General features: G+C 41.8%; 1 protein-coding gene across 1 annotated transcript in view; it reads right to left on the bottom strand.

Annotated features, from left to right (window-relative positions):
* The window catches only part of F8 (coagulation factor VIII), a 142,388-nt gene that overhangs the window by 20,465 nt on the left and 106,825 nt on the right, over positions 1-15,098 (bottom strand). Inside the window, exons 15-22 of the mRNA XM_040265450.1 lie at positions 13,973-14,126; positions 12,152-12,364; positions 11,489-11,717; positions 11,117-11,299; positions 8,856-8,972; positions 7,778-7,849; positions 6,498-6,583; positions 3,833-3,988 (exon numbers count right to left, since the gene is read on the bottom strand). Of these exons, the coding sequence (XP_040121384.1) occupies positions 3,833-3,988; positions 6,498-6,583; positions 7,778-7,849; positions 8,856-8,972; positions 11,117-11,299; positions 11,489-11,717; positions 12,152-12,364; positions 13,973-14,126 (1,210 nt within the window). The remainder of the gene's footprint in view (positions 1-3,832; positions 3,989-6,497; positions 6,584-7,777; positions 7,850-8,855; positions 8,973-11,116; positions 11,300-11,488; positions 11,718-12,151; positions 12,365-13,972; positions 14,127-15,098) is intronic.

Here is a 15,098-nt window from a genome sequence, read left to right as displayed (position 1 = left end):
TAAAATGGACAGAGGAGCCTGGCAGGCTACAGTCCATGGGGCTGCAAATGACTGAGGGACTGAGTATGTGGATGGTACAAAGATTTTTAAACATTTGTGAACCATTATACTGGAGGAAGATGACTAAGACTGAAATGTGTAAATTAATCAGGCATGCTCTGGGATGACGGAGTTCTGGTTAGTGTGAACTGTAGAGACATCTCTACTGCCGTTAGACTAGACCACCAGTTCAGAAACTTTTTCAGTAGAGGAGACGTAGATATTTCAGTTTTTTCGATCCAACTAAACATTCAGTGACTAATATACTATGACTAAGGGAGGTTTTCCCAGGAATGCAGCACTGAGTTGTGCTGGAGCCAGCTAGGACTAGCTTGTGAGAAGCAATTGTGGCTGGCTGCTCCCAAGTCTGCATTCAGTGACCTTGCATCAGCAGCTTGAAATCAGGTGTGATGGGAAATATTTACATCATGGAAGTCCGCAAATGTTACAGATAAAGGCCCTTCCCCTGACCGTCCTCCACTTTGCCCCAGAGCTGGTTGTTAAACATTCGCCAGCGCGCCATTGAATGAGAGTATAATTTACAGCAAAGAGAATAAACGTGATCATATCCAAGATGCTGAAAAAGCACTTGATGAGATTCTACAGCCTTTCCAAATAAAGTAGGAGCAAGAAACTTTTTAAATGTGATAAAAAATATTTGAAACTAACTGAACATTATATTAACAGTGAAATAGGGAATCCATTCCCATTAAAGTCAGAAGCAAGAAATACTCATTTATAATAAAGATAATATATCTGTATCTATACATACTATCAAACTTCAGACAAAAGAACAAAGAGCATTTTGTTTACCACCCAAGGCTACAAAGACTGATCTGCTGCAGCTGGTGATAGACAGGGTACTGGGTGTTCAGAGGAAGAGATTAACAGGATAACAGGATGAGGCACTATGTGTTTCAGGAAATTCAAGATGATAACAGGATACTCTGTGCTTTGGACAGACAGGTCCTTAAGTAGTTAATATGCATTTCAAGAAGAATTGTAATGAACCCTGCTTTTTGCATCTTTCCATACATAGAAAAACAGTATAACCATGGACTTGAAACCTCTGTTCTTTGTGAGTACCTGTAATATTTCACCAAGATGTATGTCTGACTACATGTATGCCTTAACAGTAAAACATGTAAACTAGCTTCCCCTCACCTCTTTGGAGCAGCTCCCAGAGCTATGTGAGAGACTTGTCTCCCAGACTAGTCCTCAGTAAGACCCTGAATAAAATTTAACTCACAACTTTAACATTGTGCATTTTTCTTTTAGTTGACAACACAATATATACATATTTATGTCTGTGTATATATCTCTGATTATACATATATTAATCACAAAAACATTTAGAGTGATTATTATTTTCCATTTACCATGACCTGTTAGCACAATTCCCTGGAGAAGGAAATGGCAACCCACTCCAATATTCTTACCTGGAGAATTCCATGGACAGGGGAACCTGGTGGGCTACAGTCCATGGAGTCACAAGAGTCTGACATGGAAGTCAGCATAATGTCATCCATGTAATGGAGCAGTATGGTGTTCTGTGGGATGTCAATATATTTGGGGTCCCTAGGGTCTATATTAGGAGAAGGCAATGGCACCCCACTCCAGTATTCTTGCCTGGAAAATCCCATGGACAGAGGAGCCTGGTGGGCTGCAGTCCATGGGGTCGCTAAGAGTCAGACACAGCTGAGTGACTTCACTTTCACTTTTCACTTTCATGCACTGGAGAAGGAAATGGCAGCCCACTCCAGTGTTCTTGCCTGGAGAATCCCAGGGACAGGGGAGCCTGGTGGGCTGCCATCTATGGGGTCGCACAGAGTTGGACATGACCGAAGTGACTTAGCAGCAGCAGCAGCAGCAGGGTCTATATTGGGCTTCTCTTGTGGCTCAGTTGGTAAAGAATCTGCCTGCAATGCAGGAGACCTGGGTTCAGTCCCTGGGTTGAGAAGATCCCCCGGAGAAGGGAAAGGCTATGCACTCCAGTATTCTGGCCTAGAGACTTTCATGTGACCACGGGGTTGCAAAGAGTCGGACAGGACTGAGCGACTTTCACTTCAATTTCAGGGTCTATATTACGATAAGGAACAAAGGAACTGGCATCACTTTGAGGCATCAACCATGAAGTTCATACTCTTGTTCCCACTTTGTAAATGCAAATCTATTCTGACTTTGGTTGTCAGTGTGAATGAAGAAGAAAGCATCCTCCAGGTCTGTGGCTCCATATCAGGTGCCTGGTGCTGTGTTAATTTGCTCCAGAGGAGATAGCACACTTAAGAGTTGTGATTTTATTTTTATCACCACCTGACTAAATTTGTGATGATCTGTCACTTTTCCATAACTCATCTGGCTTTTGTTAGTAGCCAAACACTTAGTGGTCTAAGGAGACTAGCCCCTGGGTTGGAAGGCAACTATTCCAGGTGGAGCAACTGAAAGACTTGTGTGCACAGCAGGGATGACTGCTTCAGAGACTGGGGAAAGGTCACCTCCTTCAGCAGAGAAGGTTTAGGGCAATTTAGAGGTTTGCATTCACAGCCTCATGCATGTCTGCCTAAATGTACCCACCCCAGGTCTCAGAATTCCACCCGTTTCCACCAATGCCATTACCTTAGCATAACAACCATATCAGGGCTGACCATTTAATTGTGACTGCAACTCTGCAATTCACATGCTCTGCTCCTAGGTTTGGTATAAAGTCCAAGTATCTGCCTATAACCCCAGGACATGGAAGACTCCTCCAGAACTCCATGATTCTGTCAAGAATATATATATATATACACAAAGAACATCCATGAACATACATACATATATATATATTCATAACATTTAATTTCTTTTCCCCCCTATGTATGCTGAAAAAGAAGATGCATACTCAGTTGTGTCCAACTCTGCAACCCTGTGAACTGGAGCCCACCAGGCTCCTCTGTCCATGGGATTTTCCAGGCAAGAATACTGGAGTGGGTTGCCATTTTCTTCTCCAGGGGATCTTCCCACCCAGGGACTGAACCCGAGTTTCCCATGTCTCCTGCATTGTAGGCGGGTTCTTTACCACTGAGCCACCTGGATAGCCCGGACATGAAAAGAAAACAAGTCACTCTACTGTCAGATGATGCTAAATTGGTTGCCATAGCAACCAAATGCTACTAACTTCCCAATGTCTTCCTTCCTTATCTGAAACTCATCCTATTGTATCACTGATGATAATCTGAGAAATTGTGATGCCACCACATGCCATGGGTTATTCAACATCCAATCTTCTCCCCAAGTAAGGAATTATACCTGTCTTCCTTGAATATATTAGCAACATAGTCCTAGAATTCTATTTGGAGTGTTTCCTGCGGCTACATAAGAGATCCTTCATGCTACCTTTTTTGTCCATAGGTCCATCATCACTCTATTGCCCATGAGTGAAAAATGCTTTTTTGTGGGGCTAAGATGTTGAAGCCGAAACTCCAATACTTTGGCCACCTGATGTGAAGAGCTGGCTTATTTGAAAAGACCCTGATGCTGGGAAAGATTGAAGGTGGGAGGAGAAAGGGACAACAGGATGAGACGGTTGGATGGCATCACTGACTCAATGGACACGAGTTTGGGTAAACTCTGGGAGTTGGTGATGGACAGGGATGTCTGGCATGCTTCGGTTTATAGGGTCACAAAGAATCAGACACAACTGAGTGACTGAACTGAAGTTTCTAGAAACTGTGAGTATTTGTTCCATATCTGAAATCTGTCAAAAGCTCCCCAAAAGATTCAAGCATTCTCTTGAAAAGGACTAATTACATACCATTAAGGTCCCAGTGGAGTTCCCTCGATAACCCTGCCACCGCTGTCCATCAAGGCTGTACATGATGATAAACTGAGAGATGTACAGGCTGGAGAACTTCTGCCGGGCACCCTGAGTCAGGATGCTGTGAATAATCATCGGCGCCAACAGATCCACCTACCAATGAAAGCAACACTTGATTTTACATGGTGGTATGTGCCATATTCTGAAAAGATTTCTCTGCTTAAGAAGAATCTACCTCGATAGAGAGAAGCCCAATATTCCCTTGGAGGTGCAAGTGCAACAGAGATCAGTGTGGAAATGTAGATGTGTGAGAAGCTGTGGAATCAATGATGGGAAGTGTGTTCACTGAGTTCCCAGGCCACGTCCTGACAAAGGAAATCACTTTGGAATCATTGAGCCCCACTTTTCTCTACACACACCCTTAGTGCTGCATACCTGGACCCCATAGCAGGTGCCTCCCTGACACACCAGCCTCTGACTGGACAAAGCCATTTGCCTTCTCTGTCCCCAGACTACCCCCCTCCCACCATCACTATCAGTGCCAAATTACTGTCCCTCCTGCAAGTGTTAGTGCAGAAACTCTTTCTCCTGCTTAGCCTTTCCCGACTCATCCAGAGAACTTTCAGGTGGCTTCTTTTCTGCTTCCAGTCCACTTTGTATATAATTTCATTATAGTAAATTATTGCACCCCATTGTAAACTTTTCTTTGCTTTTTGCCTTCCTTGTTAGACTGAGATCCTGAAGGCAATAAGCCTGTCTCAGTCACCTAACTGTTTTGTGTCTCAATTTCTTGCTCTGTACAGTGGAGTTAATAATGGTATTTATCTCAAAATGTTACCAGAAGGATTACAGAGTTAATACATGCAATGTGCTGAGTTCACTGCTGGTGCATACTAAACATGTAATATGTTAGGTTTTACATTCTCTCTAGCCCTGGCACCTCACATGGGATCTGATGGAATATTGATCCTTAGTAGTAAGGAATGGTTGGGTCTGAAAGAAGAGGGCATGGGTCACACAAGCATTACAGGAATTTTGACATCAGTTGGTACCCTAATTTCTCCCAGATGCCTGGCACACTCAGCTAGGACTGGTTTGGACTCTTGTACTTAATGGCGATTTTTCTCAGTTGACTCTAAGCTCTATCTATACATCATTCATTCATTCATTCATCAAAGAATATATTTTTAGCATTTGTTATGTGCCAAGCACTCTTCTTGGAGAAGGAAATGGCAACCCACTCCAGTATTCTTGCTTGGATAATTCCGTGGACAGAGGAGTCTGTCAGGCTACAGTCCACAGGGTCACAAAGGGTCGGATACGACTGAGTGACTGAGAACAAGCACTTTTCTGGGTACTAGCAACAGAATTGTGAACAATAAAAAAAGCCCTGCCTTCATGGAACTTACATGGAGAAGAAGGAGAAGGGTGTGCAAGGAAGGAGGCGTGTTTGAACATTAGTCCTGACTGCTCACATGTTGCCATGATAATATTTTTGGATATGTTGGATTAAAGATAATGTATTATGATTTTTTTTGGCAGAGCCACACGGCCTGCAGGATTTTAATTCACTGAGCAGGGATTAAACTCAGGCCCCTGGCAGTGAAAGCACTCAGTCCTAACTACTGGATCACCAGGGAATTCCTGAGAAGATGTATTATTAAAATGAATTTAACATGTTCCTATTTTAATGCAGCTACTAGAAAATGGAAAATTACACATGTGCTTTGCATTTGTGGTTCATGTGATATTTCTATTGGCCAGCGCTGCTCCAGAGGACATGGGGAAGGGAAAAAAGATGAAAGACTGAGTCATTGAAAAAAAAATTCAGTTAACCTAAGGACACTTTCAGTAATGACTCCAAGTTGGTTGACCAGATTTGGCCTAACTTTAGCAGGCGTTTCTTACTACTCTGTGGTGTAGAATTTGTGAAGAAGAAGGCTTTGGTTTTAGAAAAAGAAGAAGCCACATTTTCTTGCCTTGTGGGACCAGGGATCAAGCCATTTGTTTTTGTGTTAACATGAAGGAACTGGAGGACTCAAGGATACCTAGGCAATTGAAGACATCTAAAAAAAGAATACGCAGTCTTTGGAGGTGGTAAATTTGATGTTATAGAAAGATAGTCAGAGATTCTAATCCCAGTAGAAAGATTAAAAACACAGTGTAGGACTTCCCTGCTGGCACAGTGGTAGAGTCTGCCTGCCAGTGCAGGGGACATGTGTTCGATCCCTGGTCCTGGAAGATCCCATGTGCCTCAGGACAGCTAAGCCCATAAGCCACAACTACTGAGCTTGTGCTTTAGAGCCTGGGAACCAAAACTACTGAAGCTGGTGCTCTGCCACAAGAGCAGCCACCACAGTGAGAAGCCTGCACATAACTAGAGAGCAGCTCCCACTTGCCACAATTAGAGAAAAAAACTGCATAATGAAGACCCAGGGTGGCAAAAATAATTAAAAAACAAAATACAGAGCACTCAATTCTATTCCTGAGTCTTTCAGTCCTGACTCTTTTGGTACAAATCATAAGCCACTCTGTTCTTCAGTTCTTTCCTCATCTATTACTTGGGGTTTGATGAAAATGACTTAGGCAGGAAGGAGGTATACAAGGCATTGAGCTTGCCAAAGGAATGTGTGATGTGATGGAATGCAATGCATTTTCTAACCTTGATCCAAGGAGAGGGATCCTTGGTGCTCCAGGCGTTGATTGATCCAGAATAATGAAGTCTGGCCAGCTTTGGGGCCCACTGTCCTTTGCTCAAGAAAGGGAAGAGAGATTAGATTCAGCTGGGTTGGTCCTGGACATGTAGGATTAAAATTACTCTCTTGAGAAAGGTTAATCCTAGCTGTGAAGACAAAGGTATAAAGCAGAGTAATATCAATGACTACTGAAGTGTTTGGCTTGTCCTTCTTGTCTATTTTATTTTCTAAAATTTAGTAAGTTTGTTGATTGTTTGTACCTCTACTTAGCTAATACTAATGTGTCACCAGCACCATCAATTAATATTATTTCTCTATTACATAATCTATGTTCACTGGAGAGAAATTAGAAATAAAAAGAAAACATAAGTTAAAAAAATAAAAGAAGTATAAAACATCATCTACCCAAAGAAAAATAGTACTATTTTGGTATATATTTCTCAAACATCTTTTTCAAATGTTTTTTTTCCCCTCTAAAATGGAGTTTGGCAAACTTTTTTCCTGTAAATAATTTAGCCTTTATCATCTGGTGTTGTGACATTTAAATGCTGTTGTAGAGCAAAAGCTACAGAGACTTCCCTGTAGCTCAAATGGTAAAGAATCTGCCTGCAATGCAGGAGACCAGGGTTCAGTCCCTGGGTGGGGAAGATTCTCTGGAGAAGGGAATGGCAATCTACTCCAGTATTCTTGCCTGAAGAATCCCATAGACAGAGGAGCCTGGCAGGCTACAGTCCATGGGGTTGCAGAAAGTCGGACATAACTGAGCACCTAACACACACAGACACACACACACAGTGAAAGTGCCCACAGAGAATTGTAAATGAACAAGTGTGGCTTCTTTATGAACATTGGAATTAGAATTTCATATAATTTTCACATGTCATGAAATATTCTTCTTCTTTCGTTTTTTTCCCCAATTATTTAAGAATAGAAAAATAATTCTTAGCTTGAAGGCCATACAAAATCAAGTGATGGACTGGATGTGACCTGTGGGCTACAGTTTGAGAAAAATGCAGCTTCTTGCTACAGCGAAGAGAGTGGATTGAAAGGAAGCCATGTGGAAGGCAGGCAGGACATTTAAAGAGGCAGATGCATTACTTGGGTGAGAAAAGAAAATAGATTGAGAGGCACCTATGGAATAGAATTTATAGAAGCATGAAGATGGATTGTTTATCTGAATCTTTCCAACAGAAATAAAAAACCATATAATCAGCTCAGTGCTTTGAGAGAAAGGAATACTGTTTACCATATTGTCCTGAAGCTGTAATCTGAAAATCTCTAATGCGTCCAGAAGCCATTCCCAGTGGAATTTGACACTCTGAAATCAAACCAGGGGAGCACAATCGTTAGAAGTGCAGAAATAGAGCTTCAGAAATGCAGGTCAATGAGAACACCAAGAAATGCTCATATTTTTTAGTGTATACTACGTGGCAAGAATTGGATGCAAGATTTTTATTGTACTATCTCATTTAACTAGTTCCAACAGGAAGGCACTAGAACTACTCAGATTTTGCAACTGAGTAAAGCAAAAACATTACTTTGCCAACAAAGATCTATCTAGTCAAGGCTATGGTTTTTCCAGTAGTTGTGTATGGATGTGAGTTGGCCTATAAAGCAAGCTGAGCACCAAAGAATTGATGCTTTTGAACTGTGGTGTTGGAGAAGACACTTGAGAGTCCCTTGGACTGCAAGGAGATCCACCCAGTCCATCCTAAAGGAGATCAGTCCTGGGTGTTCATTGGAAGGACTGATGTTGAAGTTGAAACTCCAATACTTTGGCCACCTGATGGGAAGAACTGACTCACTGGAAAAGACCCTGATGCTGGGAAAAATTGAAGGCAGGAGAAGGGGATGACAGAGGATGAGACAGTTGGATGGTATCACCAACTCAATGGACATGAGTTTGAATAAACCCTGGGAGTTGGTGATGGACAGGGAGGCCTGGAATGCTTCGGTCCATGGGGTCGCAAAGAGTCGGATGTGACTGAGCAACTAAACTAAACTGAAAACTAGGGTCCATCCATAAGTATACCAGTGGTTCTCTTCTTGTTGAGGATTAAAACTCAACTTCTTCCAGATGATATATGAGAGTTACACTTCGTAACAGGACCAAAATTAAGCTTCAAAATTTGCTCCTGGAGCTCTTGGGACTTCAGTGTTATAGTGTTCAAAGCTTCAGGCAGATCTGCCCTCCTCTGAGGATTCTGATTTCTGCCCGCAATATTCATTTTAGATTTGGTAATGACTGTGAGCTTGTATGCAGTTCTTGGCAAAGGCCACCCTTTGAGGAGGTGGAAAGTGGTCGAGTGCCCAGTGCCACTCACCCTTGCTGTACACCAGGAAAAGAGTGCTCATCCCAGCTTGTAGGTGCTCGCCAATAAGACATTCTATCCGCCAAGTCCCAACCTTGGATGGTAGCATTTCCACGGTCTCAAAGACACCTTAGCAAAACCAGAAGGCAGAAAAGTGACTTCCTCTCACCAAAACGGGCATAAGATACATCAGATTATGCAGAACATCAGAGGAGATCTAGCCAAGTCAGTTGCACCACTCTTTGACCCAAAGTGCCTGTGATGTAACCCCTGCAGCTGGAGACACTGGAGGTGAAGTTCTGACCCTGGGGAAAGGGAGAGAAAGAGTACCTGGATGCTTCAGGGGTGGATACGGGAGAAAGCTATTGCATTAGGACTGGCCTGCACTCTCAAGGCTTGGCAGAGCCAGAGGTGGATTTCTCATTGACAAGATGTGGGCTCCCTGCCTCGATGAGTAAAGTAACCCTAGGAGCAAGAAGCTAGAGGTGAATGCTGAGGAGCTGAGGGCTGAGTGATAAGTGACCATCCAGAATAAAGGTAAAACCAACCAAGTCAAGAGGATTTAGTGTAAGAGGGTTCCCCAAAGGAGTTTCTGCAGAGCCCCTGAAAGTACCCCACCAGAGAAAGAGTCCTCTTTAAATATCTGCCGTGCTTCCCTGAGAGCTCAGTAAAGAATCTGCCTGCAATGCAGGAGACCCCAGTTCAATTCCTGGGTCAGGAAGCTCTGCTGGAGAAGGGTTAGGCTACCCGCTCCATTTTCTTGGGCTTCCCTGGTGGCTCAGCTGGCAAAGAATCCACCTGCAATGCAGGAGACCTGGGTTTGATCCCCGGGTTGGGAAGATCCCCTGGAGAATGGAAAGGCTACCCACTCCAGTAGTCCATGGGGTCGCAAAGAGTCAGACATGACTGAGCGACTTGCACTTTGACTTTTCACTTTCACTTTAAATATCTGCCAGGTGCAGATAGTGGTGATATGCCTTATCTCTCCCCCCTCCAAGCTACGGTTCAAAGCAGCAACCAGCCAGGAGTGGACGGGGAAGCATAGGAAGGAGATATTGAAGTTAAAATCAAGTTCCGAAGCTAAAGGCAAAATTAGTGATCTGGAACAGAAACCTAAGGACATAATGCAAAAAGGCAAGCAAACAGAAGGAAATGAGGGAAACTGAGTCATAGAAGATGAAGAAGTCCAAGACTTTTCTAATGAAAGTTCTGCAAGGAAAGAAAACAAAAGTGGGGGGCGGGGGCGGGAATCAGAGAAATGATAAGGAGAAAAATCCTCTAAAGCTTAAGAATGAAATGCATGATTCAGAGTGAAAGGGCCCACTGAATGCCACAGCAGAGCACTTGTCATGAAACCCAGAAGGAGGTGCCTCTTGCTGAAAATCTAGAATAAAACCTTATAAAAGGAAATTCAGAATTTTGATGAAGAATGGAATTTCCCCGGCAGTCCACTGGTTACAACTCCATGCTTCCATTTTATGGGGCGGAGGTTCTATCCCTGGTCAGGGAACTAAGATCCTGCATGCCGTGTGGCACAGCCAAGAAAAAAGGGGGAAAATTTTCTTTGATTAATGTGTTGAAGTGGACGTTATGATGTCTGACTTGAATTTTCTTTGTGACGTTAAGTGACTGCAGGCCTGTTCATTACTCAAGAGTCAGCAAGAAAAGTCACTGGGCTTATCAGAATTTTTACACAGAAACAGAAGTTTACTTCCACTATTAAACCTATTTTTTTTTTCTTCCTTCTGTTTTGCCTGCACTGTGAGGTATATGGGATCTTAGTTCCCTGATCGGTGATCAAGACTGTGCGCCCTGTGGTAGAAGCACCGAGACCTAGCACTGGATCACCAGGGAAGTTCAGAACCTGTTTTAAAGGAACATTTGAGAATTAAGATGATATTCTGTTTTGATCAACAGTGGGAGCAGTGTTTAATCAAAATTTGTTCTTCATACATAAACCAATCACTCTTTGGGAATCACTAATTGGTGATTCCAATTAGTGATTGGAACCAATCACTATTGGTGCCCTGTGGGATTCGAGTTGGGAGAAAAATCCTCTTTTTCTAGGAAAGTGCTGGGACATCCATTGTCCATTGATTCTGCTCTGTTTCCTTTACAGCACATTATCTGTATCTTAAATGATCATGTTCGTTTGCTAAGTTCTTTATGATCTCTCTTCTTTGTTCAAGGGACATATCCCCAGGGCCTAGACCTTGAAAGGAGCTCCTCAGCAAGCACAGGAAGTTGAAGACAGAGTGCAAACTGGTTTGTACCTGGGTAGAGATTGTAGACCGCCATTTTATACTCCTCCGTTTTTCGCACAGTGAACACATGCCCACTGAAATGAATGGAATGGATATTTTCATTGCTGCCCATGCTGAGCAGATACCACCTAATCCTTTGATGCTGAGCCATGACTAAGCCAGGGAGTGTATCCATCACGTAGCCATTGATTGCTAGAGAAATAACACAGAGAAAGCTGTTAATGTCTATTGTGCCTGGGTCTTTCCCTCCATTCCAGCCAAGAGGATGGATTCCTAGGAAGATTGCACTCTCATCCATATACTCTCAAATTGTACAACATCCCAGCCTCAGGCTCCAGGCTCACTTCACAGCAAATGAGATTTGGGTGTGGACTGTATTACCATGGAAGCGATACTTTTCTTGAAAAGTAGGGTCCTCTGGCTGGACATGGCAGGGCGCCATGCAGTTCCTTGCCATGTTTTCGGCAAAGTACCAGCTCTTGGTTTCATCAAAAATGGTGAAAAACAGAGCGAATTCCTGTACTGTCACTTGTCTCCCATGAGCAGCACTCAGCGTGTCCACGCGGCAGATCAGAATGGGGCCAATCAAGCCTGAGTGCACATCTTTTTCCTGAAAGGAAAGACATTAGTTCTAGGAGCGAATGTTCTCTCACTCAGGAACCAGAGGGGATTTCTCATCAGCTTTTATGACCCTCCACCCCATTCTGCAGCTTCCCATGGGACAATTCTTCCTCTTTAGTAGATTCCTGAATGATATGTCTAAAACATAAATATGCTGACACCTCCCCTATTGAAAACTTTCCATTATGCTGGGGATAAATCCCACACTTCTTAGCAGCTGACACAAAGAAGACCTTTTCTTTTTTTTAACACTTTACTTTTTGGCTGCACCTCAGGGCATGTGGGATCTCAGCTCCTGACCAGGGATTGAACCTGTGTCCCCTGCAGTGGAGGCACAAAGTCTTAACCATGAGACTGCCAGGAAAGTTCTGAGACCCTTTCTTTCAAAGCAGGAAAGGGCCAGCACAAAGGAGCCCTGCTTACCAGATCAACGTCAGAAAAGTAAGCCCAGGCTTTGCAGTCGAACTCATCTTTGGTGGGTGCCATATGGTGCTGCACTTTCCAAAAGTAGCTTTGGGTTTCATTAGGCTTGACAAACTTTTTTCGAGGTTCTGCTCCTTGTCTCTGATCTCCATTATAAGAAATAAGGCTAGAATAGAAGGAGTAGGGACGAGAGGCCTGGTTTTTGAAAGTTACCTGCAGAGCCAGAGAGAAAAAGGCAAGTATTATGTTTTAGGATCTTGTAAAGTTCTTACATCCCTAATAGCAATGCCTATTTAGGGGGTGTTATCCAGGTTTTCAATACCTGGAGGAATTGGTATGTTATTAGAACCCAAACCTAAAGATCTGTGAAAGAAACTGAAACATTTTTCATTTCCACAGTCTTTAAGAAATGAACTCACAGTTACAAAGGAGAAAATTGCTAAATCCTTAAAAGAAATTCTAAAGTAAAAGAAAAAATATGACCACAGGGGTTTTAAGGGACCATAACCCCAGGAACTGATGCTCTTAAAGTTCTTCATGACAAATGCCAGGATGATTACATATGCTCTTTATATAAGACTTTTTTAAAATTAGAAAGTTATACATTTTCATGGGACATATGGAAAGTAAAATTCAGGTCAGAATAAATTCACTCACAATCCCATAATTTTAGATCCTTCTATATCCTTCCTGTAAACAATCAGTTGGGACAATGGATGACTGTTTCTAGGGAAAAAATAAAACTATCTTGATCTGTGGCTCATACAGCGCCAAAGCAAATTCTAGTCTACAGGAATTATTATTGGATTAAAAAGTTAGATGTTAAGAAATTAAACTGTAAAAGAAAGTTGAAGAAAATATAGGTGATTTTAAGAAAATAAATCTCTGTATAGGGAAGGATTTTTATAAAAATAAAAGCTATCAAAGTGTCATAAAGGAAAGATTTATGGGTTACTACCTAAAACTTCCACCATATTTTATTTTAAAAATCACTATATATAAAATTGGGCTTTCCTGGTAGCTCAGACAGTAAAGAATCTGCCTGCAATGTGGGAGACATGGGTTTGATCCTTGGGTTAGGAAGATCCCCTAGAGAAAAGCATGGCAACCCACTCCAGTTTTCTTATCTGGAGAATCCCATGGACAGGGGAGCCTGGCAGGCTGCAGTCCACGGGGTCATAAAGAGTCAGACACAACACATATAAAATTAAAAGAAAATAAACTTGGAAAAATAGTATTCACTAAAATGACCAATGATCATTAATATATTAATGATCTATAATATATATGGTAATACAAATTAACAAGAAAAGCATTCACTCCAAAAATTTCAACTATGCAAAGAACATTAACAGATAATTTGTTAGAGAAAGACTTAAAATGTTCCTGTACATTGCACTTCTGGAATTTTATTCTGGGAAAAGAGTTGTGATAACATCATTACTTAAACAGTGAAAAAAAAAAGAAACTATCTAAAAGGTTGTTCAAAGAAAAACAGTTAAATAAACCATAAAATCATATAATGAACTAATATTCTTTCAGCTGAAAAACATATGTAGTGTTTTTAATAACATAAGGAATGTTTATAACATTTATTTTAAAAACTAGAATGATGAATTGTATAATTTTGAATACATAAAGAAAATACATAGGAAAAACATAAGAACATACAGAAAAATGATAATTATGGGGTTATTTTTCAATTTTCTTATTTTCTATACTTTAAACTTTTTGAAAGTGTGAAAACAGTATTTTTATCATCAGAAATTAAAAAAACATATATGGATCAATTTTCTTGTAATCCCATTGTCCTCAACTTACCATGATATTGTCTTCCACTTCTGCTCTTATATATGGTCCCAAGAGTCCCAGGTGTTCATTTAATTGTCCACGGTATACGGCCTGAGTAAAGGAGCCATCAGTAAATTCCTCGAATACCACCTTTTTGAACTGAGGGACTCTTCCATTCTGAGACCTGGTGAAAAAAAGCAGAGGAAAAGCAATATCTTCATGGCCTAGGTGAGTAGAAAAGAGATGCATTTGATAGAACTGATGATGAATTCCTACTTTTGCAAGCCAGTCCCCTATAATGAAAAGGACATGATTTTTGGGTGTTGGTTCTAAAAGGTCTTGTAGGTCTTCATAGAACTGTTCAACTTCAGCTTCTTCAGCATTACTGGTTGGGGCATAGGCTTGGATTACCGTGATATTGAATGATTTGCCTTGGAAACGGACAGAGATCATTCTGTCATTTTTGAGATTGCATCCAAGTACTGCATTTCGGACTCTTTTGTTGACCATGATGGCTACTCCATTTCTTCTAAGGGATTCCTGCCCACAGTAGTAGATATAATGGTCATCTGAGTTAAATTCACCCATTCCAGTCCATTTTAGTTCGCTGATTCCTAGAATGTCGATGTTCAATCTTGCCATCTCCTGTTTGACCACTTCCAATTTGCCTTGATTCATGGACCTGACATTCCAGGTTCCTATGCAATATTGCTCTTTACAGCATCGGACCATGCTTCTATTACCAGTCGCATCCACAACTGGGTATTGTTTTTGCTTTGGCTCCATCCCTTCATTCTTTCTGGATTTATTTCTCCACTGATCTCCAGTAGCATATTGGGCAGCTACCGACCCTGGGAGTTCCCTTTCAGTATCCTATCATTTTGGCTTTTCATACTGTTCATGAGGTTCTCAAGGCAAGAATACTGAAGTGGTTTGCCATTCCCTTCTCCAGTGGACCACATTCTGGAGTAACAGGCAAATTTGGCTTGGAGTATGGAATGAAGCAGGGAAAAGGCTAATAGAGTTTTGCCAAGAAAATGAATTGGTCATAGCAAACACCCTCTTCCAACAACACAAGAGAAGACTCTACACATGGACATCACCAGATGGCCAACACTGAAATCAGATTGATTATATACTTTGCAGTCAAAGATGG

The sequence above is a fragment of the Oryx dammah genome, unplaced genomic scaffold, assembly GCF_014754425.2.
Source record: "Oryx dammah isolate SB20612 unplaced genomic scaffold, SCBI_Odam_1.1 HiC_scaffold_23, whole genome shotgun sequence".
Lineage (NCBI taxonomy): Eukaryota > Metazoa > Chordata > Mammalia > Artiodactyla > Bovidae > Oryx > Oryx dammah.
The sequence above is the reverse complement of the archived record's forward strand: the minus strand, read 5'-3'. Positions and strand labels throughout refer to the sequence as shown.